Source organism: Pieris brassicae, chromosome 4 (genome assembly GCF_905147105.1).
Source record: "Pieris brassicae chromosome 4, ilPieBrab1.1, whole genome shotgun sequence".
In the NCBI taxonomy this organism is placed as follows: Eukaryota; Metazoa; Arthropoda; class Insecta; order Lepidoptera; family Pieridae; genus Pieris; species Pieris brassicae.
In genome coordinates this window covers 7410309-7436381 of record NC_059668.1, presented here as the reverse complement: position 1 = coordinate 7436381, position 26073 = coordinate 7410309, and the positions used below count along the sequence as shown (strand labels likewise).

General features: G+C 32.5%; 4 protein-coding genes across 4 annotated transcripts; 1 reads left to right on the top strand and 3 right to left on the bottom strand.

Annotated features, from left to right (window-relative positions):
* Positions 1–154: 154 nt before the first annotated feature.
* On the bottom strand, positions 155–8018 carry LOC123708255 (monocarboxylate transporter 14-like). The gene is made up of 6 exons (XM_045658874.1): positions 7949–8018; positions 5201–6693; positions 4690–5106; positions 3524–3745; positions 1271–1556; positions 155–1042 (listed from the first exon to the last, which is right to left on the bottom strand). Exons 2-6 carry the CDS (start codon positions 6416–6418, stop codon positions 882–884), a joined length of 2304 nt encoding a protein of 767 aa, XP_045514830.1. The 5' UTR covers positions 6419–6693; positions 7949–8018; the 3' UTR covers positions 155–881.
* Positions 8019–9594: 1576 nt separating this feature from the next.
* On the top strand, positions 9595–10245 carry LOC123708256 (40S ribosomal protein S24). The gene is made up of 2 exons (XM_045658875.1): positions 9595–9756; positions 9851–10245. Exons 1-2 carry the CDS (start codon positions 9707–9709, stop codon positions 10197–10199), a joined length of 399 nt encoding a protein of 132 aa, XP_045514831.1. The 5' UTR covers positions 9595–9706; the 3' UTR covers positions 10200–10245.
* A 2322-nt stretch (positions 10246–12567) lies between these two features.
* Positions 12568–14506, bottom strand: LOC123708543 (lactosylceramide 4-alpha-galactosyltransferase-like). The gene is made up of 3 exons (XM_045659309.1): positions 13562–14506; positions 13367–13488; positions 12568–13278 (listed from the first exon to the last, which is right to left on the bottom strand). Exons 1-3 carry the CDS (start codon positions 14275–14277, stop codon positions 13052–13054), a joined length of 1065 nt encoding a protein of 354 aa, XP_045515265.1. The 5' UTR covers positions 14278–14506; the 3' UTR covers positions 12568–13051.
* A 719-nt stretch (positions 14507–15225) lies between these two features.
* LOC123708208 (pyridoxal-dependent decarboxylase domain-containing protein 1) lies at positions 15226–26044 on the bottom strand. The gene is made up of 15 exons (XM_045658792.1): positions 25889–26044; positions 25434–25819; positions 24454–24560; positions 24117–24248; positions 23665–23879; positions 22760–22831; positions 22489–22548; positions 22066–22257; positions 21669–21713; positions 20868–20996; positions 20254–20473; positions 19795–19945; positions 19556–19677; positions 18993–19167; positions 15226–18645 (listed from the first exon to the last, which is right to left on the bottom strand). The coding sequence occupies exons 1-15, from the start codon at positions 25958–25960 to the stop codon at positions 18573–18575; spliced, it is 2151 nt and encodes a 716-aa protein (XP_045514748.1). The 5' UTR covers positions 25961–26044; the 3' UTR covers positions 15226–18572.
* Between the last annotated feature and the right edge of the window lie 29 nt (positions 26045–26073).

The window sequence follows — 26073 nt, the reverse complement described above, 5'->3', positions numbered from 1 at the left end:
TTATCACACGTGCCAAATTTAATAAAGTGTTTTCAAGAACGATAAAGACGTTTATAAATGAAATAAATTACACAACTATCAAATAAAACAATATTTACGGTTCATTATTTCTTATTACATAATAACGTGTCATAACAATAATAGTAAACTTTTAATTACATATAATACTATAATTTGACTAGAAAGCATTTAATTTGTGCTTAGTATAATATTTGTAGATTGGTATAAATTTTAGTACCATAGATAACTACTACAAAGATTCCAAAGGAGTTAAGTGATTAATACTAGTAAGTTATTGGCTGTGAAAAGCCGATAAATAAAATATTTTAAAACAGATTGTTTTCACTCTACAATAGTCCCAGATTTCAGTCAGTTTCAGTAAATATAAGTATACCAGGACGCGACCTGTTACGGTCTCTGTGTATATTTAGGAATCTGTATAAAAAAATCGGTTTCTATATCGGCATTATAGACGTATGTGCCATAAATACGATCTTTAAAAAAAAATATTCTTGGCGTGAACACTCGATCCGCTTTAGAAGATTCTATGGTATTTTTAGTCATTAGTGAATTGCAAATATTTTTAATGTATTTTAGTAAAACTATATGGAATACTTTGTCTTATTAATAAAAATAGATTTTCGAAAGATAAAGTTGTCATATAGCTAATTTATATTGAAGCTAATATGCTTAAAACATCAATATAGGTATTTTAAAGACTAACTGTAAAATAGTTCTTTATATACCAGCACTGCACTGAAATTACATTAAGACCTCGGTTCCTTTTAGACAACAATGTTGCTTATGTTCCAAATGGAATAGTTATATATTATTATATGTGTGTATGTATTGTATTCGAATCATTATGCCATCAGACTCTTCTAGCTGAGAGATATAATATTGCTTTCTCTTTCAGCTTGCCGACGTTGCTGGTAAGACCTAATAGGCTGTATGAAAGAAGTTAAGATGCCAGCTACAATTATCCAACCTCCAGCCAGATAGAATGACAGCTCCCAGGAAAAAGTCAAATCGTAGATCAGACCTGCAAAAGTACATCTTAAATAGATCTTACTCTAAGATATAAAGCAATAAATTAAAAAAGTGTATATCCGTTACAAAGGTTTTATTTAAATTTCCGTATTTGCGTAAACCAAATAGAGTAATATTGAATCGAATCCTATATTAGCGAATTGTTTTAAAAAGGTTTCTCTGTTAGAAAAATATCAGCGGAAGATATACAAAATATACAAATACATACACTATTACTCACCAGATAACGGTGGTCCAATTAAATGTCCAATCCCCTCCGCTAGCAAAACCAATCCATACGCTGAGGTAAAGTCATCCAAAGACACCAATTTCACCAAAAGGCTAGGTACAAAAGTAAAGGCCGCTGCAAACATCAATCCAAAAAGGCCACAGAAAAAGGCCAGCAACCAATAGTTGTAAACAGCCAGGGGTATGGCAAGGACCGAAGCCCCACAGATTATAAGACAAATGGCATACAGGTTGCCAATTGACACGCCAGGAAGGTCTCCAATCCAGCCAAGGCCCACCTACCAAAAAAAGGATAATTCTCGATCAAACCAATTTCTTATTTAGGCTTTTTATGTGATATATTGTGAAAACGTGCAGCTCTATACACTCTTCTTTTATATCCAGTTTCACGATTTAAATTATTGTTTCGTACCGTCACTATTTTCCTTGTATATACATAGAATCGACTGGGGTTAGAAGGTCATGGCCACAGAATACTTGTGAAAAGAATCTTTCTCTGCCGTGAAAACAAAATAATTTTCATTGTGTGTCGGTGGTAATCAGTGCGTAACGAACTAAATTACGTATTAGAAATTCTACGTTAATTATGCCCTATTTAGTTAAATGCACATTAGCTGTATGCATGTTTTAGCTATTTAATTTTTTTTTTCTTATATTGAAATTGTTACACAATAAATATAACTGGTAATGTTACTTTGGAAATACCAATCTTAGTGAATCCTGCCGGGACGAATATTTTAAATTTTGCCTTGCAAAAAAATAGCATTTTAAAACAAACCGCCTCGTGCAATCGTAAGCATTGAAAAGCAAAAGTTTTGAGTAGAAAAAAATAAAATATTTCCCACAATACAAAGCTTAGATTCAAGGATAAATAATAAAAAAAAAATACTTGTATTGGTACAGCCCTCTTTAAGATTTGCGCTTAGCAAAATATATTTGCGATTTATTTTTATAGATATTTATGTAATAAGGATGCTGCGAGAGGTGGGATTGGATGGGATTTATTGACCAGATTACATAAATAGATTAACAATTAAATTAATATTTCTATTAGTAATCCTAACATCAATAATTCAAAAATAAATGATATCTGAAGGTTAAAACTGCAGATATATTTAGTAAATGTTAAAAGCGGGAATTTGGCACAGATCTACCTAAATATCAGGTGACATGTTTTCTGGATTCTGGTTTGAAAGCAGTTGTTTAAAATAAATTCTACAGCGTATATGTGGTACGTAGAACTATAAATATTCTCTTGTAAATCATAATATCTATACCAAAGTAAGTTCCAAATGATATGCCCTGAGTAGACTGGTGAGACAAATTTACATAAAATCTCAATTCATTCTCAAACCGCTTCAATGCGTATTAATTAAACACCAGAACTAATTCCATGCCTTCTAATAAATCCATTGTCATGAATGAGTACATGAACATTATTTTGATATATTTATATGACCGAACACATTTTACCCAATCAGCAAAAATTTGTCGTAAAAAGCACGTTTCAGATTACATATAGATTACTCAGCACGTTTGCGATTAATATTATCGTAAGAATTAGTAGTAGATCATTAATATAATAATACTAGCTGCGCTCGCGAACTTTCGTTACGTTTCTCCTTAATGGATTTTACATACCAACTTGGAACATTTGCTATGCTAACCCTGACTTTTAAGTTTTTCTGTGTTTTTTTTTCTATATAAACCATAGAGTTCAAGTCGTAAGTTTTTAATTAACAAATAAAAAATAGGGTTTGGTCGTAGACGGGTGACAATTAAGGGATGTATGTATTTTTGTATGGTATATTAAAAAAAATGTCTAAAAAAATTTAAGGGTAGACCCACCCTTAACATTTTAGTGGGATGTAAAATGCTGTCCAATTCGCAGACTTAACCGATATGCACACAAAATTTCACGAAAATCGGTCGAGCCATTTCGGAGTAGTTTAATTACAAACACCGTGACACGAGAATTTTATATTTTACATATATTTTTTTATAATTTAGGCAAAGACCACATATGTCTTCTTACAACTGTCCTGAAATAGCTCTGTTAAATCATCCACTTTCATGTCATTCATGTCATGGTACTTTTACCTAGACCCTTCTCTAGTACGTCCTTAGACTTAAATATGTATATATTAAGATATATAAATAAAATAATATATTATTTGTTTAATTCGGCTTTTATATAGCGCCAACAATACTTGTACTATGTACCACTGCAGTTAACTAAGCTTACCATCCCAATTGTATTTGTAATTCCAATCAGACTCAACAGGACTGCTCCTTCATCTTCCCCATAACCTTTGTGTATCATATGCTCAGCGAGGTAGAAGTATGGTACAATGAACCATACAAAAATTATAATCGTGCCAATACATAAAAGGTCGAATGTCACTTTCTTGAAGAGGTCCACGTTAAACATATCAGCGAGAACACTGACGCAATCATCATACCATTTCTGTTGAAGAAAGATTTTTTTTTATATTATATACAAAACGGTTCATGTTCTAATGTTTTTGTTGTTGCTAAATAATAAATTAAATTAATTTAATATCCGACCCAATACTCTTTTCTTCACAAAGTCATTTCCCAGATTAATCGATTACAAGTTTTCAACCAATCGCTAGGTAAGGTATTTCGAGTCGAATTCCACGGTTTTCTGTTTATAATACTACTCAACTACATCGAAAATTAAAGCTTAGTTCGATATTATTAAGGTCCTATGTTAAATGAGATTTAATACATTTAGCGTAATAAACTAGTAAATTGAAACCGGGTTAAAACGATTATGTCGACAATCGATCGAAGATTCAAAGTTACTTTTTAGTTTGAATAGATACTAAAATAATATGACCTATTTGGTATACATCATCGTTATAATGGAAGTTAAGACACGTCTTAAGGACATAAAAATATCGAGCTATTACAATAATAATTGAATTGGTATATGTAAAATACTTATTACTAAAAATGTTTCGCTTCACTACACAAAATGATTTCTTAATTTTAATATTACTACAAAACTAAACAAATGATGTCCCATGATTTTAAACTGAAAAACGATATTCACATTTTCCCTATATAAATACCATCACCAGTCATAAAATACGCTGGAGACATTTTTTGTTCTCTTCCTACCTGCGCAAACTTTCCCAATCACACAAAATTTCACCAGGTTTCCGGCAAATAAGGAGGATAGAGTCATTATACGCGCTGAAACCGGTTTTTAGGTATAATCCTACCAAACTTCAATGCGCGAACTTTCCCCCACACTTTTGAAATTTTATTATCGCGGCTAATATAAGAATAGTTATTTGTTATATGGAACAATTTAGGAAATATCGCCTATGAACACGTTTCATAATAATTAAATTAATAATTAGGCTGATTTTGAAGCCTTACCTCTTCATCCTCGTTGACTGTAACCATTGAGTTCTTAAATATATCAGGGCAGGACGACGCCTTCAACTTATACCGTTTTATATTCAATAATGCGTTCCTATGGCTTATTGAGGTTAATGGCATCTTCAAGTCCCTTAGATAATGATGGTTTATCGACAATTGTTTTTTGAACCAATCCTTCTTGTTTTCCTTACTGTCTTGTTTTAGCAAGGGTCGTAAATATTTTGCTTCGGACATAGACCTTTTGATTTCCGGCTTTTCATCCATTATTTTATTTTTATTAGGGTTTGTTTCGTTAATGGTTTTTGGCGATTTTTTTCTTGATTCAAGATCACCGTCATTCATGTTGTTTGAAAATGAAACGAATTTCATACCGTCGTCACATTCCTTACTCGTATTTGTGAATGGATTAGGTATCTGAAATATTAAGTAAAATATTAAACGTGGCATCTACATGTTTCCTAAGTCAATTGCTCAATTAATAATTTTATAAGTATGTTAAGTTCCTTACCTTATTAATTCTAATCAAATAAGAGGGCAAGTCAATAAGAGAACTTGTCCTCTTTTCACTATTCTTCTTTCTCATTAACAACATGATCTGTCGACGGCGTATTGCCGCAACTTCATCTTTAATAACTTTCTCTGGAAGTACTCCCTTAGAAATAAGGCGTTTCATGTTTTTACCATGGGTAAATTCATCATCAAATGTAAACGAATTGGCTAAAGAGGCAGAGCTAGAATTTTTAGATTTGGCATCATCTCTTACTGATTTCAAGTCCTCTTTTTCAGATTTCTCCTTTCTCTGTTCTAATATCCACCATTCTGGATCTCTCATAACGCAACCGCAAACGCACAAATTTAGAAGAGTACCAGCTAAAATCAAGATCGTTCCTCTCCATCCAAATTCTTTAATCAAATATTGTGTCATCGGTGCGTAAATAAAAGTACCAACGCCTGTTCCACACGCTCCCAAGCCTACAGCGAGATTTCTTTTCTTTTCAAACCAGTAAGCAATAGAAACTACGGCAGTAACATAAACAAGTCCGAGGCCTAAACCAGCGATAACTCCAAATGTCAACATAATCAATTCTATTGAGTTTGAAACAGATGCCAATACAAAGCCAAGGGTAGAAATAAGTCCCCCCAATATAGTCATACTACGACAGCCATATCTGTCCACTAGAGCACTCATCACTGGTCCAGCAAGTAACGGCACTGCAATGAATAAGCTTCCTATCCAAGCAGTAGTAGCCTTACTAGCTTTAAACTCGTCCAGAAATTCCATGTATAATAAACCAAATGAAAAACTTATTCCATCTGCTATCACCGATATAACAAAAGATGAAAAGACCACAACCCATCCCCACCCACCATCTGGAATTATCGCTTTAGGGGGTGCCGTATTTATAAGATTCTGCTCCTTTTTGAGTTCTTTATCATAACTTACGCTCTTGGTGTGGTTAGTATTTTCTTGTTTTGTATTATTTATAGTTATCTCACAATTTTCATTATACAATTCCGTTATTTTACCATTTGTAGAAAGGTAATCATAACTACTTTCAACATCAGGGCTGGAAAAAGTCGTGCAACTACTCGTTGTATCCTCTTCGCCTTTCACAATTCCTGACGTTGATTCAGTTAAAAGAGATTCACGAACCGCATCTAGAGGCTTTGTTTTATCGCGTTGCGTGCGATTTCTAAGTACTATAGTTTTTTCATCTAATTCCATTGGTACAAGTTAAGTTAATACTGGCAGTGGGTAGGTTAATTGGTCTGATTTAACGTCTTAATCTAGGATCCCTGGCAGAGTATCGACTAGATTGTCTCGCCACGCTGTTGAGTTTAAGCGAGTTCGGCTTGTTTTCAACAAGAACCATTAAGATCTTTATCCAAGGGCTGAATTCTTCAGTTTTAAAGTGACCCATGCAAGGTAGTCACTGTCGAATCGTTACAAAAATCTGACAGTTTTTCTTGCTTGTAGATGGCATATATATGACGGTGCACCTGAAAATTAAAACAAAATTTTGTAATACAAGTGTTCGTTTTATTTATTCTTCCAAGTTCTAATAGAAATTGATTATGAACAAAGTTTTTATACGGTAAACTAGCCCCATAGAATAAACATAATAAATTTAAGCTGCCTCAGTAACCTTGACCAGCGAGGCAGCCGAGCAACATAAAAAGTTACCTAAGATATTTTGCCGTACAAGAACTCAAAACTTCTTTGGTATCTATCGAACAGTAGTCAATAGTTATATCACATTTACAACCGTGCTGAGTCGTCCATTAAATTATCTAGAGTAAATTAATATCTAAACAACAAGAAGAATCTCCTAAGATTAGCATATATCAACCAAACAAACAAGCTGTACTTTATAAGGTTAGTAGTGGTCATTTTAAGCCGATAAATTAACGACTGATTTAAGGAATGAAAAGTCTGTTTTTAGCTACTTATGATAGAAACTAATCTATAAATATTTACTCAATGGCCTAAATAATCCACAACTATAAATTAAAAGTTTGGCATGTTTGTCAGATTTGGTTTTTTTTATAAAATATAATACCTAAGTAAAGTATAGATAAATAATTATACGTATATCTAATTTCTTTAAAATTCCGTGCGTATAGTTAAAAAGGCTTAGCTTAGAGCTACATAAGTATTATATTAGGTAAACTATAGAGGTTCTTATTTTAAAATAATATATTAAATGCGAAAAATAGTCCATCCAAAAATCCATTATCTATATTATATCCTCTGACATTGGCATTATGATGAAATTAAGCAATGACGAAATGATATGAATATTTATCTATAAAGTTTGTGGTAAATTAAATAAAAAAAAGAACACAACTAGGTGATTTCATATAAATAAGAACATCTTATTTGTCTATAAAATTATAAATTTGGTCCAAAGTAAATTAATATTTCATGAAAAGTGCTTTCACTTCATTTTATTATGTACATTTATTTCATAATGAAAAGCATTGAATAAATAGATACTTAGTTCTAGAAAAAATAATTATAACTACATTTTTCATTATGAGCCTATGTAATGATTTAGCAAAACTAATTACAAGCCCATTGTAACCACTAATAACTAATTATAAAGGACATAAATAGAAGATAATAAAAAATAGGTACAGTTGAAAGTTGTAAGTTCAGAAAAAACTACATTATTAATATTTACTGCACTGTACTTCAAGAGGGTCAAAGTATCAAATGATAAATACATAATTGTTTAATTAAAAAAATACATACCGAAATTATGTAAGAAGTTCCAATATACAATACCGCCCGCCACAGAGTCACGACTTGTACAGGCCATGCAGGTTCCTAAAAATCGATATAACGTAGGAAGAACCATCATGAAGAGCTTTCCCTCCCCTCTGAACGCATGTATTATCAACTAAAATCGATGGCGTAGTATTGAGTTCAAGAGGTCTAACGTAAATGGTCGACGCGCGATGACGTATTAAAGATTCTACGTGATAAAATAACGTAGATACGACGCGACGGTGACAGCAGCGTCTTTATACATGTCTTCGTCCAACTGAGAATTCGACGCGTATATTTTTTTATATTATAAACACGCTAAACTGAATGGAAAATAGATAGAACTGTTAAATCGACTGAAAAAGTACTTGTATATGGTGTAGTTTTCAGTAAATTTAAGGAAGCTAGTTTAATTATCTTCTATCAGTAATATATAGACAGCAATTAAACATAAATTTATATAGTTATATATTCTTGGAATACTCTTTTTTCCTTATATTAATATTGGTATGAGGCTACTAGAGCGCCTTGCCATTTATTAATGCAATTACTCTGTTGTGTAGATAGATATTATGGATTAAAAATATTGTTTATCAAATTGATAGTAGAAATTACTAAATATGAGAATTTTAAGTCAAATTCTGTGTATATTATTATTTTAAACCCTGTCTGTTTTATTAGATAATCTTTATTTTAACGTAAGTAAAAAATGTGCTTGTTATAATAACAACGTCCCGTGAGGGCGGAAAATGCCATAACATGATTTAGATTAAATGGAACTATCTAAAAATAAAATATCGATTAGCGATTTAGCTTCACTTTGTGTCTTAGACGATATTTTATTTTACTTTTAAGAGTTAAACTTTATTGAATCCTTATGATGAAAGTGAGTGCTTTGTATTTTCCCTGCTATTATTTAGTATTATATTATAGTGCTTAGCTATAGAGAGTAGTTTACCAATTTATTTCGTATGGTACATTAGTTATACTATCATGCTATAATGATATATACTCCTGATAAGACTAAAGGACAACACAGGTTTTTCATAGCGATCGCGTTTAAGGTTTTTATACCTAACCTAACCTAAGCTAACCTTGCTTAGTCATATACTGTGGTTAAGATTCAAATGAAATCACTATTATGAATTATTAAAAATTCTGTTTTTAATTATCCCTCTTCACAATCTATATAACAATTCTTATTGAATGTTTTAAGACTTCCCTGACCCTGATGACCCTATAGTACATCGAGAATCTTAGGTGATTCTCGAAGCCTAATCTATAAAATCCGACAGTAACCTTTTAAAGAGAATTGAAGATGAGACGTATTTTTACCCATTGCAGCAGTACATGTTTGCCGTGTGCTTATTCGTAAAGTAACAAACTGCTTAAAATACTACTATAGTTTTTGAGTTTCATTTTTAAATCCTATTAAAATATTGTATGCCTTTTCTATTGGATATGAATCATTTTATTTCTATTATTCAATGCTAAATATATTTTATAAGTATAATTCGTATTACTTTATTGCAACTTATTAAAATCACTTCATTTACTTTTCACCACAGAATACCAATAGCACAGACTCACGGTATCAACTCCGTTTGACATTAGATGTCAATTGTTATTTTAATGACAAAAGCGTTGCATCCGGGAAGTGGCAACACAAACACGTTCTTTTTCTTGTCAAGTTGTTGGGAGACACGTGCGTAAATTACGCCGAAATCTCTAAAATAATACAAAATGAGTGAAGGAACCGCGACTATTCGTACTCGCAAATTCATGACCAACAGGTAATAGTGATATTTCATGAAAAAATCGTCAATTGATGTCGTCTTTCAAGAGTTATCACTGAGACAGGTTATGTGACTATGCTTGTGGTTTCAGATTGTTGGCCAGAAAGCAGATGGTATGCGATGTCCTCCATCCAGGCAAGCCCACCGTCAGCAAAACTGAAATCCGTGAGAAGCTGGCGAAGATGTACAAAGTGACACCCGATGTTGTTTTCGTGTTCGGTTTCAAGACAAACTTTGGAGGTGGCAAATCCACAGGTTTTGGTCTAATCTACGACACCTTAGATTTCGCTAAGAAGTTTGAGCCCAAACATAGGTTAGCGCGCCATGGATTGTACGAAAAGAAGAGACCCACGCGCAAACAGCGTAAAGAACGTAAGAACAGAATGAAGAAGGTGCGTGGTACTAAGAAATCTAAAGTAGGTGCGGCCGCTAAGAAGTGATGTGACGGTTTTTACTGTAAGTAATAAAATACCCAAAAAAACTGCATTTTGTGTTTACATTTATACATCCTAATAAATGCCATAAGTTTTGTCGTATATAGGTTCCCATGAATAAAATTGTGAAGAGAACCTCAGTAAGACTATACGTTTTGTCTGATTGTAGTAGAAAAGTGCAATTTCATTTACTTTGTAATATCTATTCGCACAATTAAATGTTTCTTATTTTATCATGAACATATCTTATATTTTAAATATATATACGTTTTTGCTCTGTCAAGTATACAGCATGTATATTTTGTATAAATAAATAGTGAATTTTAAATTATAGTTTTAGATTCTAATAAGATGTTAACTAAAATAATTGTATAAAGATTCTTTAAATTTTTATATGTTAACTAAAAAAACAATATCAGTAGAATTCAGTTTAAATAGTGAACAATCAAATTGTGTCTTTAAGAGACCTACCATATTTTTTGTTACAAATATTAAATGTATTGGCCGGAAGCATTGACAGATTTGAAATCTATATCACATTTTAAAAATCTAGAACTATAAACCGAATTCTTCATTATACAATTGAAAAACTGAGGGGCAATATCTCTGCCATTTTGGAAGGTTTAAGTGATGAGTAAGTCTGTTCCAATTGTGCATATAAGCATCGGAATAGTTCTCAGGATTACCACGATGAAAGTACTGTGTTCTATCATTATAATGAATTGCAAACAAGTATTTTGGCTCTAAAATAATAAATCCTGTGAACAATATATTTCTTTTAAATTAGTCATGAATAAAGTTTATTTAATATTTATTGAATAAAAAAATATCCCTGCACCATTTGTGAGTAAACATTTACAGATTGTTTTTAAAAATGCAAAATTTAATATAATTTTAAGAATTACAAACCCACAAAGGAAAGAGTCCTTAAAGTTTAATCTCAGTAGGGTTACTCCTTTGATGATATTTAAGGATAAATTCATGTATAGGAATATTTAAAAAATATTTCTTTTGTGTGAATGAATTGAATCTTACAATGAATTAAGTGATCTTAAATTACTATTGAAAACCTTGGCATTTTGATAAGTGATCAGATCCACTGTACCAGGTTACGACCCTTGTGACAACACCAGGACTATTGTATGCCCAATTTCCGCTTCTTAATGTTTCACAATTTCACTGAAAGTAGATGGTATATCATTATCATAATCTAGGTACAACTACTTAAAGAAACTTGAATATTATTATAGTTTATTTCGTGGAATTTATTTATTTTTCTTAAGTATTTGCAACTTTTTACCGAATGTATAATTAAACAAAGAAAGCACCGCTAAGTTTAATGTGAGCATGTCTTGTTTCTAATCCAGTTTTCTCCTAAAAGATCAATTTGTTATATTACAACTACATCTTTGTCTAGGTACACCCTAACCCTCTTATATAGTGAGATTGCTTTTTAATGTGCCATTTTCTAATAAAAGTTGTGGGGGTGTGTTTGTAGAGTATTTGTCTATGTGTACCTTAGCTATCATCACGTTACTGAAGTTACATATTATATACATTTTTTCCTAGCGATGCTGCCTTAGAAACAGGACAGCTAAATAAGGCGTAGATATTTCTTTCTGGGTGACTTATTGCCGCGATTTTATTGCAAACATCTGGCGGGAATTTAAATTTCCTTTACAGCTCGTGTCGTTGAAAACATGGGATATTGGGCAGGAGAAAACGTGCCATCGATGGTGGGGAGATAATCGTCACCATCAATATAATGTTTTCACTTTTGTTGTTATGTATCAACTCGTACATGGTACAAGTCGTACAAGTTTACGTGTACGGTATGGACAAGTGAGTATAAGCTCAAGCCGAATCCAAATATAAATATTTCAATATTCCTGTTTCACTGTTAATACAAGCTATGTCCTGCACAGTTTTTGGATCGGGTACTGCGCTACCATTACCATTTTATAAAAAAAAACAAAGTCTTACGGATTTTAAAAGTCGTTACTAATGTAAGTGATGATATTTTTTATAGTTGCACGCAGATGTGTTAGTTTATTGTGCGTTAGTACTAACGCAGTTTCTAAATGTTTAACAAGCCTTTTATTGTTATAAAACAATACAATAGTATGTAATCGGAGGGTGTATATCCCATGTAAGATTACCAATTCGAAATTCTAGGCTAACCTAGGAACGTAGGCCTTCCTGAAAGAGGTAGATACGCCAATGCGCGTAGATCTTACTTCTATTCAAAAAAATTATTATTGGTTTTCAGTGATCAGAGACAAAAGTCCTACTGTACTAATAAGTACGTGATTACTGTCATCGTTTCTATATATAAGGTGATACACAAAATACATATGTATTAGTTAATTTTTATTCATCATAAACTTCAAATTCACATGTACATAGATTTTCTGTAGATTACATTTAAAAATATTGCATACAAATTTTATTAGACTGTAAGAAACAACTTTTTCAAAGTTTTAAACTGAATATTTAGTAATACATAGTTGTAAAAAATAGTTCTAAAATATTTAATAATACATATCTCTTAAAATAGCGTGAAACCACATACCAGTCAACCAAGGTGTAAGTTATGGTTATTGGTATATTTTTGTTTATTCACAAATATCACCCGACAAAGAATCCTATTGCAGTTAAAATTAAAATATCAAGTATAGAACCCTTCTTTGTTAACTCAGTAAAAATTACTAGAAACGAACAGTGCAACAATGAATTCTAATTGAGCAAAAATAATAGGCTTAAATAAAAGCTGGGCCGAACGAAGTCCCATCGTTAGAGCCCACGAACTTATCTGAAACATTTTCCAATCAATAGATCTGTAAAATTTATTTCAATATTTAAAATTTATAAGCAAACGCATTATAAATAGCGGGACAGTGTTTTCTCGTAAGCTTGCTGTAACGTGATCCGATTCGTTTTTTAATTCCTGTGCCAATTCTCATCTTGCTCCAGAGATAATATGTGTAAGCTGTCTCGTATCCCTGCAATTCGCCAGGCTCTGAATACTCCATTACACGTTGGCTTTCTATTGGATAGAAGAACTGCGGGCCGTAGATTTCAAATCCTAAAAAAGTGAGAGGTTTACAAAATTCGCAATGTCATTAACAGGAAAGACTGATAACTAAGAAGTTTTAAAGTTTGTCGATTATTACCATTGCAAGAGATTGCAGCATTACTGATAGGATTAGGCGTGGAACATTCTTGCTCTACAATCTTGGCCATTACATTTTCTCCATTTGCACAGTCTAAATTTTTGTGATGTTTTATGAGTAATCTGGAAACGGTTAATCATTAAAGCGATAATTTCATCAACAACTACAAAGTTCTGCTATGGCTGGGCACTATACCTTAGTGCGGCTTCAGCAATAGATCGCCCCTCTTTAGAGATTGCAAGTATACCAGAACCTATGGATTGATCATCTGACTTCGGAACCCAATTCCGAGGTAATGAGCTCAACGACTTCGTCACTATAAAGTCTTTATCCATGAAAATCCCTCCCCATTTGTAAAGCGTTAGATATTTAACCAGGCCTCCCGTGAGGGCTATAGGGCATACGGTATCGTTTAAAACTCCACTTGATACGAATCCTTCTGCAGGTGTACCCATAGAAAATTCCTCAATGTTTACCCGAGCGAATTTTATGTTTGGAAGCTTCATGAGGACTTTCAATACGTCATTCTTTTTTAGTTCTTCCTTCGAAACGGGACTGTTGAAAAGTACATAGACCGGCCAATTCCAGTGCGCCCTCGCAGCGGATTCAATTGAGCACGCATCCTTTGGATTAAAAATGCGAACGTTGCACGTGGGATCATTGAAGAATATCGATCGACCGGTCGGATTAAACGCAGTGATAGTTGATAAATTATCATTGGTATCCAAGTAACAGCTTATGTCATCATTCCAATTCCACTTTGTGAGTGAAAAATTGGGGTCCAAAGCGTACTTAACGTATACTATATAGCTAAGGGCAAAAAGAGATAACGTGAAATAGTTACACTTTCGCTTGTTTCGTACATAGACCTGCCGGTCCACAACTACAGCTCTAAGTATAATCTTTGACATCGTCACAGTCAATTCAAAAAATTAGAAACTTAGAGCACTCCACAGCAACAGATATTTAAAAGTCTTTAACACCGGTTTTTTGATTGCAAATAAATTGGGATTTATTAGTATGCAATATTTTGAATGATAATTGCAAAATGCACCCTGCACGGGCAACGATTGCATCAAACTAAGTATAATTGGACATATATTCGCCCTTGGTACAATTTATAGGCGCAATAAAAATTTGATTAATTGTTTCTTGTAAAAACATAAGTATGTATGGTTAAAACGGGGACAACGTACCAAAGAACATTCGATTCTCTTTATGCTGTCCGTTGATATTTAACGTATGCATATTTTATGCTTAACAAGAATCTCTTAACAATAAAAACCTGTGTTTGACATTAGTATTTTATTTAACACTGGCAAAGTATTTACTACGTACTATTTTTACAGTTTATATATTGTCGTATTATATAGATACAAGGAACATGGGTTCCTTGGGGAATAAAATATACTAATAAGTCCTCCCTTGGACCACAGTGCAAGGAAACAGCTCGCATGCGCTGTAGCCTGTTCCCTGATCAATCATTTACGCATCCGGGCTCCAGTTAATATACAGCCTCTAACGATCGAAGCTATAAACGGCCCAAATAATTTGCGACCATCAATCTTATTTTTAGAACGATTTTCGTCTCTGTAACTATTGGTTAAAATTTGTCGTCTTTCTAATAGGTTACGCCGTCCTGGGTTCAATTTTTAAAACGTTTAAGTTTTCTTCGATAGACGCGGAGTACTTATCTGTTTTTCAAGTCTCTGTGCCGTCTAATAAATCCTTATACTGGGCATAGACATTATAATCATTGTTTATCTCATATACTGTGAAGAAGTGAATTCGCAACTTGTAAAGAAAAATTGTAAGTAGTAAAGGAAGGAAAGAATCTCTAGATTATAATAAAAAATCAATAACGTTGGATAACTTTATTATATCCTTAGTTTTACAATAAATATCTAATAATCATACTATTATAAAATTTGCCTCATTTAATTACATGCAAAGGTGCTAATTGGTAGATTGCAAGCAGAATTATCGTTTCTAATTTGAACATATTAATTATATACAGTGAAAGATGTCAAATGCATTCAATAAAGTAGGCAGTATATGTTATCCTTCTCTAATAGTATCTTTAAGATAGAGATATATCTAAAACGTACGTATATTATCAATACATATTCGGTATGTTTGTACTAAAATAAATACTGCATAATAAACTATCACAAGATGAAATTATGCTTAAATACAAAGAAAATTTTGAGATAATTTGCGCCTAAAAGGTAGCAAATTACTGTTAAAGATTTTACAATGGCCGCCAACGTTTAAATTCCATTGTAAAATACAGCAAAAATATATTACAATTCACAAGAAACTTGGCAAAATCCTGTGAATTGTGAATGATGCGGCCAGACCATTCCTTTAATTATAAAAACTCAATTATTCTAATTGCACTGCTTTAACAAGTGCTATTTCGTCTCTCTTTGTCCTATTGTGTTTACGCTGTGATAAAAAGAGACAAATGTGTACTTTAATTAAAACAGAGCAATTATTGTGCAACAGACTGATTTATTTTTTAAGACTAATAATCTATATAAATAAAAATGAATCACATATTATAGGTAAACTAAAGCAAAACTCGAAGATGGCTGGACCAACCGGAGTTCTGTTTTTAAATTCACTTTAAGTCTTTTATGGAAAGAGAAGTTAGCCTATTTTCATTTTTTGTAACTAACCTAAACTTCAAGGTAACGAATATTACATCTGATGGTATGTACTTACTGAAAAGGTAGGCTAAGTAAAATATCATATCAAGGCGAAACGAAGTTAGCGGCTAGGAATAATGAGTCTTGGCCTCGTATTGCATCTGTTTCTTTGATTCGATATTGGAAGATCAGCCTTCTGTGCCTCACACATGTCAGATTTAAGGCATGCCGGTATGATGTTTTCCTTCACCGTAGGAGCAAGTACACACACAACGAAAATTCCATTGGTAGACAATCGATTAGAGCGCACGATTTCAGTGAGGTTGAGGCTTGAAGGCTTGAGCAGTGTTGGCCTAGTGGCTTCAGCGTGCAAATCTCATCCCTGGTCGTAGGTTCGATCCTCGGCTGTGCAGCAATGGATTTTCTTTCAATGTGCGCATAACATTAGCTTGAACGGTGAAGGAAAACATCGTGAGGAAACTGGCTTTTTTGAGGCTGAATCCACTAGACCAACTACAATGCCTATTTATATAACTTCAAATTCCGGAACATCTATTAATCTAAGTGATACAGTACATTATTTTAAATTAACATTTCACCAGGATAAGTGCAAATACTTTCGTAAATTTTGTTTAATTAAATATCAAAGTATACTAATTAAATTAATGTGCGTAGTTTCTAAGTAAAAAGGACTTTTTCCGTTTTAAATAAAAGACCCTTTGGTATTTTTTCATTCAAATACAATAATCAAATATCGGGTGAATGGAATTTCTTTATTAGATATGATTCTAGGTGTTGGAACTACTAAAAAGAAGATCGCCAATCTCTTAGCTTTATACACCAGATAAAGTTGCGGAAAATCTACAAGAAGATAAAAAATTAAACCGACTTCAAAAGGTTATCAGTTTCAACTGTATGGATTTGAAATCCTTGATAAGTGTCATATCAGCTCCAAGCACGTGCTAAATTTCAATAGTGTATGTATGTTTGTACACAAATTTCTCGTAAAAGTCAAGACGATTTAAGATGATGACGAGATTTAAAAATCTATTAAGTATTACCAAAATCGATTAAGTAAACTTTGAGCTATGCATGATGTGCGCATGTATACTAATAATAACACCAAGGTACTTGAACTCGTAAGTTTTCTAAATTGGTTTATTTCAATAATCGTTGGACCTTCGAGACAACCGAACCAACATAGTTCAAAGATATAAGGTGATGTAATGGATGCAGGAACTGAAAAACATTATGTAAAACTCCTTGGCCAAAAGTGTGACGCAATATTGGCAGTTCTTCTCGTACGATCCCTTGATTTGAGGGGCATTTCACGTGAAGTGGATGGTTATTAATTTATTAAACTAAAATTTGTTAAAAATTTAATTTCCTAAACTATAATTGATACCATTTTGAAACTTCTGGTGCACGTTAGGCTTTATTTTGAAATAAAAAAATCTAATTTTACTTCTTTTGTATTTAAAAATACTAAATTTTCTATTTAAGTCGACAATTCTTTAGAAGCTTACAATTTGACAAATAAACGTTATACAAAAAAAGAAACTATATCCACAATTGCACAATTATGTACAATTATGCTGGATATGAACAAATTTCCGAACATCCACTTCACCTGAAATCTTCCAGCAGAATATGTAAATTTAGAAGCATTTTTCGGATATTCATAAGTGTACATGGAGCACCATGAATAAGTGATATTTGATAAACTAGTTTAAAACTTGATATAGGTCCATATTTTAAGTCAAATCACAATCTTGACTTCATACAGAAAAAAATAACAGCTCTTGAAACTATATTTAAGTTTGATTGACGATCTAGACAACCGCTCAGTCAAATTGAGAACCATTATTACCTTTGGTTAGTACCAAAAATAACAGACAACAAATAAACTCGATATGGCAAAATCCTATACGGGGTCCAAACTTAGTTTTGTCAATTCTAAATTTAACCTCAACTCGACTTAAGAAGAACTTATCAAACTTTGGATTTATAATAAATATTATGGTATGTTACATTACCTTAATTAAAACTAGTTTTATACAGTCGGCTGCATATAAACAATCAATGAATACTATATCACCGTATAAATGTACTATATAGCCATAAAAAGTCTCTTTCCATCTCAGTGTTAATATAATTTGTAGGAACGAGACAAAACACACTTATAACATTAGACTTTCAAGGTTTTATCTTGTATTTTTGGTAAATAAAAGTACGTTTATTGCAATTAAAAAATTCAAATTTAGAATATAGACGGTATTCTAAATTTAAATGTTCGTTTAAATTTCATAAGTGTGCGTAACTCATATACAGTGTAAATCTTATTCACTACAGAGTAAAAACCAAATAAGAAAAATAACGGCACAGCCAATCAAAAACATTATTGATATCACAGTATAGCAATTTTTGGTGTGACAATGTATGAAGTCGACTGTATGTACGGTATAGTGTTCGACAAATAAGATGGCCAATGTCGTATCTGGCCAAGTTACGTGCCTTATAATACTACATGTAAATTGCCTTTGGCGTGTGTGATGTTACTCGACCGTTTCGCGGCGAGATGGCGAATGCGCACGCGCAGGTTCCTCATCTTTTTCTTTCTTTACGCAGCTGAAAATTACATTAGATTAAATGATAAAAGTAACAATAAATAATACAATTAATAAATGAACACATCATTCATAAAAACAAAATCAGTAACAAAATAAACTGAATTCATTATGATGAATTTTAATATAGTCAAGACAGTCCATCTCCTCCAGATAGGTACGACAATGGCGGTCATCACTGACTTGACTTGAACACATTCACTTATTATTTTATTTTATAATTGACAGGGTTTCGAACCGGAGACCTCCTAGAAATCGACCATTATATTAGAATCTATTTATGAAATCATGGATTTTTAGCTTGTTTGTTAAACGAAAGTACCAGGATAACATAGAACACAAGGTTACCTATATACATCACTAGTAGATTGCAGTGTGCCGCCGTGTGTGAGGAGAAGCCGTCTTCCAGTAACAGGGGGAGGGGGGGCCCACCAGGAGACCACTCTGCCTACAACTGGAACCCGACGTAATAACCCTTCTTGAGAGGCTTCCCGCTCTAACTCCTCTTGAGCAGCTTCTATACCTGGAACGAATTTATAATAAATTAATACCGTTACAACCCACCCTATGGAAGGAATTTGTATGTCCTAACCCCCCGCCCTACCTATGTAAAACTATCCATGAATAGACTTTCAGATTAATCAGAAAACTCCGTATTCAGAAAAAAAATTGCACTAGTTTAAAAAAAAATACTAGTTTTGTAGTTCCGTCTCTTTTTATATCATAACGTAAATCAGTTTGACAGAAAGAGACAAAAGAGTACTAGTTAAAAATAATAGGAAAGGTGGCTCATGACAAAAAGCTTTCAGTTAAATTCGCAAATAGTGCGTAATGGTCTTAGGTTCGATTCGACACGACACTGTAATTTTTTTTTGTATTTATCATATATGCACGAAGCGTAAGCAATTTACCTTTTTTTAATACTTCAGTCATATCTGTAAGCACCTTTGAACTCTCCTCAACCTCTTTACCGGCCGCAAGCACCAATTCTAACAACTCTTCAACGTCAGTATCCGCTGTTACCATTCCGAATCTGAAGATTTAAAAAAATTCCATAGAACCTCGCAGAAATGTATGAAATTTATTGTACTGAATTAATAAAATTTCTTTAATTTTTATTTAATAAAATATAATAGGATCTTTTTCTCACCTAACACAAAACATACCATCCTCGCCTTCGCTACACGAGAAAGCACCATCTGTTGCCCGCAACGTGTGAACTAATTTTCTATTTAACGAGTTTATCTCTTCTGAGGGTGCGTCTTCCCAGCCCGCAGGAACGTATCTGACACCACCGAGACCTGACAAAAATCACTAATTTAATAGACATTAAAAACAATTTTATTATACTATATTTTTATCGGATTATTTAGTCTTAGATCTTTGTTGAAAACTTTTCTTTTATGGCCAATTTATATGGCGTATAATCCAATAATAGATTTCTTTCGGTCGCACAAAAATCTTGATTAAAAACATCTTTACTTACTATCAAGACATACTATTAAGAACTATGAAATATGTCAAACGTCATAAAGTTGAAAAAAAAACATGTAATTCTAGATTTAAATTTAATATACTTTAAAACAAAGGCCTAAACAATTTAACGTACCAGCCCATCCCGGTACATGGATCAGTCGTAACGCCGGATGCTGAGCCACTCTCTCCTGAAACGGTTCTCTCAAAGCCACGGTTGCGTGTAAAACATGCAGCTGAGCTTCTAGAACGGAGGCCCACGCTTCTACTGAATCCTCTTCTAGAAGGGACCCTTCGAGGGGACAATACCTCAGGACCACACCATAACTTTCTGTTTCGCATACTTCTATGTGAATCTGAAATATCTCTGTCTTTTGGTTTGATTTCTCTTAAATTCTATAGAGACAGCGAGTTAGTGGTTTTGAAAATATATTTTATAAATCCGTAATTTACGTATATTACGGATTCTATGTAAATATATTATGTCTTTGAAGAAAAATATTATCTTTACGTAGTATATGCATAGAACAGGGTTGTCAGTTTCAGCTCAATAAGTACTAGAACAGTTAATTTTTAAAATTATTATTTTTATAAATATAGTTAAGTACAAATATTTTGATAATATTAAGTATTGTATACGCCAAAAATACGACTCAAGAACGGCTAGAAACAATGCAAAAAAAAACTTGTATCATTTTAGTACAAAATAAAAAATTTTGTCGCATTATTATTCATAATTTCTGTACATACCATATCCGATTCCCTCTGCAAGACCTGTCCCAGCCAGGAGTTGAGTTTGTCGAAGTACGGTGGCGGTCTTTCAACTCCGGGAGGCGCGAACTGAAACGCCACACAGGCTGATGCTTGGCTCAGCGCATCCTGCAAAGTTAATATGGAAAAACTTTTAACGTAGATAGCAGTTATATCGGAAAGGCTCGGCCTTTACATACTAATATATTATTTAGGCTAATATTGACTTAATGTCAGCTTAAATAAATTATTGAAGTGAAACTTCTTTATCGGCGTTAAAAAAAAATACCGTCACATTTTTCGGTTACGCGTCAAATTTTTCGGTTACGCGCCATCTATTTCTTGTCCCTACCACAGTTGATTCGAAGCCATTAATAACAAAAATATATAATAAAGATAATAATGATAGTAATAAATCTATTACAATTAATGAAATTCTGTAATAATCTTAGTAGTAATAAGGTAATATGAAATAATTTTATTATTTGTATTAATGTCTATGATAATAAAAGCCTTTTGTTAAACTTTATCTAATTTAACTTTATTTAACCAATATCTGTAAAGTTGCATATAGTAGATCATTTTTAGAAAAATAAGGTCAAAAAGAAGTTTCACTTCTTACGTGTGGACACTAGTACACGCACACATTTTTATATTTATAAACCAATTTCAATTAACAAAATGTTTAGTGTAAATTCTGATAATATCACCGAGTCTTATTTTTAATTTTTTTATTTAATAACTAACACAATTATACCTATTTCGATCAAAAATATTAATTAAAAAAAACTGTGTACTTACAACAATATCAAGGTTTGGTGGTTCATCGCCGCCCGGTCGTTCGCTCTGAAAATTATTACCAATTATTTTAAGATTAAAAATATATGTTAATATATAATACAAGTCAACACAGTGTAGATAAACACAAAAATTTCTTGATTACAAAATACGATTATTTTTAAATTCAATTATGATTAAGACAAAGTATATTAATATTTTGTCTATTTAAAATATTCGATATTACAATTTAATAAAAGTGGTAAGTTTCAGGAGTGAAACGAGTCGAAAAACTAAAATATTCCGAGTTTATCAACTCCTGAAACTTATCCTACTTTCCATTTGTGGATTATCATGTTTTATTGTTTCTGTATTGGGATATTACATCTTTTTTTTATTCTATATAAACCATAAAACTAACCAAAATCCTTAAATCAGCACTTGCAACCAGCGCGCGTGCTGCCCTCGCAGATCTAAAGGCCGCATCGAGTCTCCTTGCTAGCCGTTTAGCGCCAGCTGCGCGTGCGCAGGTCCACAATGGAAGTGCGCTTAGACGACCGGACCCACTACAAAGGCCAGCTAGAACCGCTAATGTCCCTTCCCGACTACCCGCCTTGAACGAAATTAATTCATATTTTATTTTCTATATAGTGTATATTTATTTTGTCATACATATATAAAGATATATCATAAAAATAAAAAGTTTCCAATACTATAAGGCAAGTCTAATTATAACATTAAAAATAAAATAAAGTTTGGATGGATAAACAATGCTCATAAACTGGAGGTACTGCATTCAATTTACGGAAACCATTCAAGTTTGGCATAATTAATATTTACTCACCGAATTCACTCCCTTCAATTGATCATTAGCTGTTATTGGTTCTGGTATTCGATAAAATGTCTGAAGTAGGTTAAGAAATTAATATTTAAAACTCACAAAACTATATATATACCCTAAATACCAATCGTATTTGCTACGAGTCGTAAAATTTGTTAAGAGCAAAGCTAAAAATGATCAAAAAGAAGATTTTAAATAAATTTAGAGACTGAGCTCGTCTCGATATCAATATAGTCTATGAATCGGTAATATGTGATTTGACGCAAAAGGATACGACAGTGGGTAATCCGGGAACGCCGAACCAAGAACCGGGCGTAAGTGTAAGAGAATCGGCTATATTGTAGGTCTGAAAATATTAGTTAAAACTTATTAATATACACAATTTGACACAAACACGGTTGTATCACAAATTAATTTTTCTTTCTATGTGCGAAATGATCACGATAGCATTGTGCGTAAATTGGTATAATTAACTAAAAATGTTTTATGATATACAACATTCTTTGTTTGTTTTTGTGGCGCGTATATAAATAGTTTTGTTGGTATTCCGACAAGGGAACAGGCGACATATAACTGGCCATGTGAAAAACATGGATTTTCAAGATGCCACAAACAATTAGCGACTGTAATTATTTTATATGTATTTTATCAATACATTAACTCCAATCGAAGCATTTATTTTAAACGATATTCAATTTTCTTACATCTACTATGACGATAATTGCAGCACGCATTTTGTCAATGTTATGTCAAACGCCATAAGGTTACATCAATAAAGTTTGAATGAAATGAAAAAAAAAATTGCAATCGTAACAAAAGTATTTTTAAATTTTCTAAGTTTCCGCGCAATTTTCTTATTTTTTTCTTTCGTAAGAACCTTCTCCCGACAATAGCAAACACAACAAAAAAAAAAAGAATTAGCGAAATCGGTCCAGCCGTTCAGTCGTGATGCCGTGACCAAGGGAAATAGGGATTCATTTATATATATATATATATATGTTCGCATCCGTATCTTTGATTATTTTTATTTTTGAAAGACAACTGATTGGCCTTCTCAGTTTAACAAATATCATAGTTTTATTCTATTTCACCAATGAGATTGAGACTTCACAGTGTACAAAAGAAACATTCATTAATACACAACCAGATATCATATTAACCGCTTATTTAATAAATTACCTGATCTCTATTCAAAGCAGCGGGTAAAGCCAATGCGTGTCCTCTGACGTGAAGGTGAAGGTTCCTTTTCTTACAGGTCTCAGCCAGGGGTCGAAGTGCCGACCCTGTGCCCAATGGAGGTCCACCAACCTCACCTAATACTAAAAGTGGGGTTCGGTTGCCATTAATATCCTCTTCACAAAGTCTGTCCAGTGCTTCTATATCGATTCCACGACCTGAAAATTAATTTTTATATTATGATTTTATTTTTAATTCTTTACATTTAAGTTATGTTGATGAAACAGCAAAACAATAAGTTGCCATATTAATATTTTTAAGATTATTATTTTACCATTCTTTAAATTTGAATTTCTGCTATAAGAATAGTGTCATATGTTACAAGTATGACTAAATTACACTTTGATTTTGGTATAGAAAATTAATAGTTTGCACAAGTTGGCTAAATTACGCACCAGTAGCATCAACAGGCACTGGTCTTACACAGGCAAGTGGAAGGCCAAGCTGTCTGCACAAATGTTGGACAACCCCCAATGGACTTGCTACACAGCTGTATATACTCGGTAGACGGCTTGCAAATGCTAATGCTAAAATTGAACAGATTATAAACAAGGTCAGAGAAAAATATAACAAACTAAAATAAATTAAAAAAGACCCTTTACTGTACATGGAGCAGCAAAATTGTCTTAATAAGTAATATTATTAAATGAAAAATAATTTTACAAGTAAATTAATAATACGGATGAAAGGTAATATTAATATTTTGTGTAAGCATATATACAAAAAAATTACCCCCATCCTCTAAGTAACGTGGATATCTGTGATGCAGCAACATTCTTGTTACTCTTACTAAACCTTCCATTTGTTCTTGGTGGTAGTATGCACTATAGTCTGTGAGTCTGAAATGTATTACTTTCACTTTAAACACCCATCTATACAAATATAAAAAACAACACACATTTCTCTGTCTGTTAATCTGATAATATCTTTAAACAGAAAGATAAAGTTTATATATATATTTTTTTAATTTATCTTTCTAGTAAACCTAATGTTATTTAATTTTACAAACACTCAAACATTTGTAAACATATTTCTAATACTTTTAAAGATAATACATAGAAATGTATATTGTTGGTATAAAAAGCAAAGAATTGTACCACATACATAAGAAATGCAAATATCTTTCAGTGTTTACAGTTTACAGTTTAATCATCTGTAAAGAGTCCAAGGCAATAAGTGGACAATGTTGTTTGATGTTTACTAATAAACCTTGTAGAAATGATACATCTTTAGAGCTATGTAAATAGGAATGTATAAATATTATGATTAAGTTGTTTTCAATATTAAATATACATTTTATAAAATTTGAGTGTTATGTTTTATATTAAAAACCGAGAAAAATAGGTACAAGAAAAGAGTTATATATACCAACCAATAACAATAAAATTATCAATTAATTATTACGTTAGAAAACAGAAAAGCTAGTTTATTTAACCATCTATAGATTCTACCAATTGATAAGGCTAGTTAATTGTAATTGTATTCTCTGATAACAATTTTATTAAATTCTTATCAAGGACTTGGTGCACTATTTCCTGCCATAATTCAAATTTACAATTATCAGTGATCACAGATTAATAAACTGTGGTATCTGTCTATCTAAGTATTCCATTAAAATTGATAAATATTACAACAAAATGTTTATACTAAAGTTTTTTAATAGGAGTGTTACTTCTTTATTAAATATATTTTTTAAGGTCATTAGTACTTACTTAAACATATGCGACATCCAAAGCGTAGTTTCACTAGCTATATGAGCTCCAAGCCTTGCCGCATGATTTCTTTCGAGCCTACCAAAAAGAGCCGAAATACTATGGGACAATATAGCAGCACGCGTAACAGCATCAGTCGGCAGTAGTGGAGGCTCGGTATTTTCACAACTAGGATCAGTCTTTAATACGAGATCTTCTAAAACCTTCAAAATTTCATCCATTGCCATTTCTTCTGGTTCAAAGTAATTGGCGCTGATTTTGCGCAGTTCTGGCTTTTTTTCTTCCTCTTCCATGTTTTCGTGGGATTCCTGAGAATTGACTACGGCTTCTAATCTTCCGACTACTTCAGAAACTTGAAATTCTAAGCCTCCAAAGAGTCGCCGGTCCTAATAAGAACATTTTTGAGTGAGCCTTTTTAAAATATTTGCCATTTATAAATAATGAGTTGATCTTACCTCCTCAGGTCCCGATTCATCCCCTGGACCGGGTTTTGATGATTCAACATTAGGAGTTTGAGCATCTCCCATGGTGCGTGGCAAAATTATCGCAAAACTAAAGACACCAACAAGATTTGTAAACGTCACAATTGTTTTGAACGTCTGATAGTACGAGCTTCGTCGTTTGATTTTCCAAAAAGATG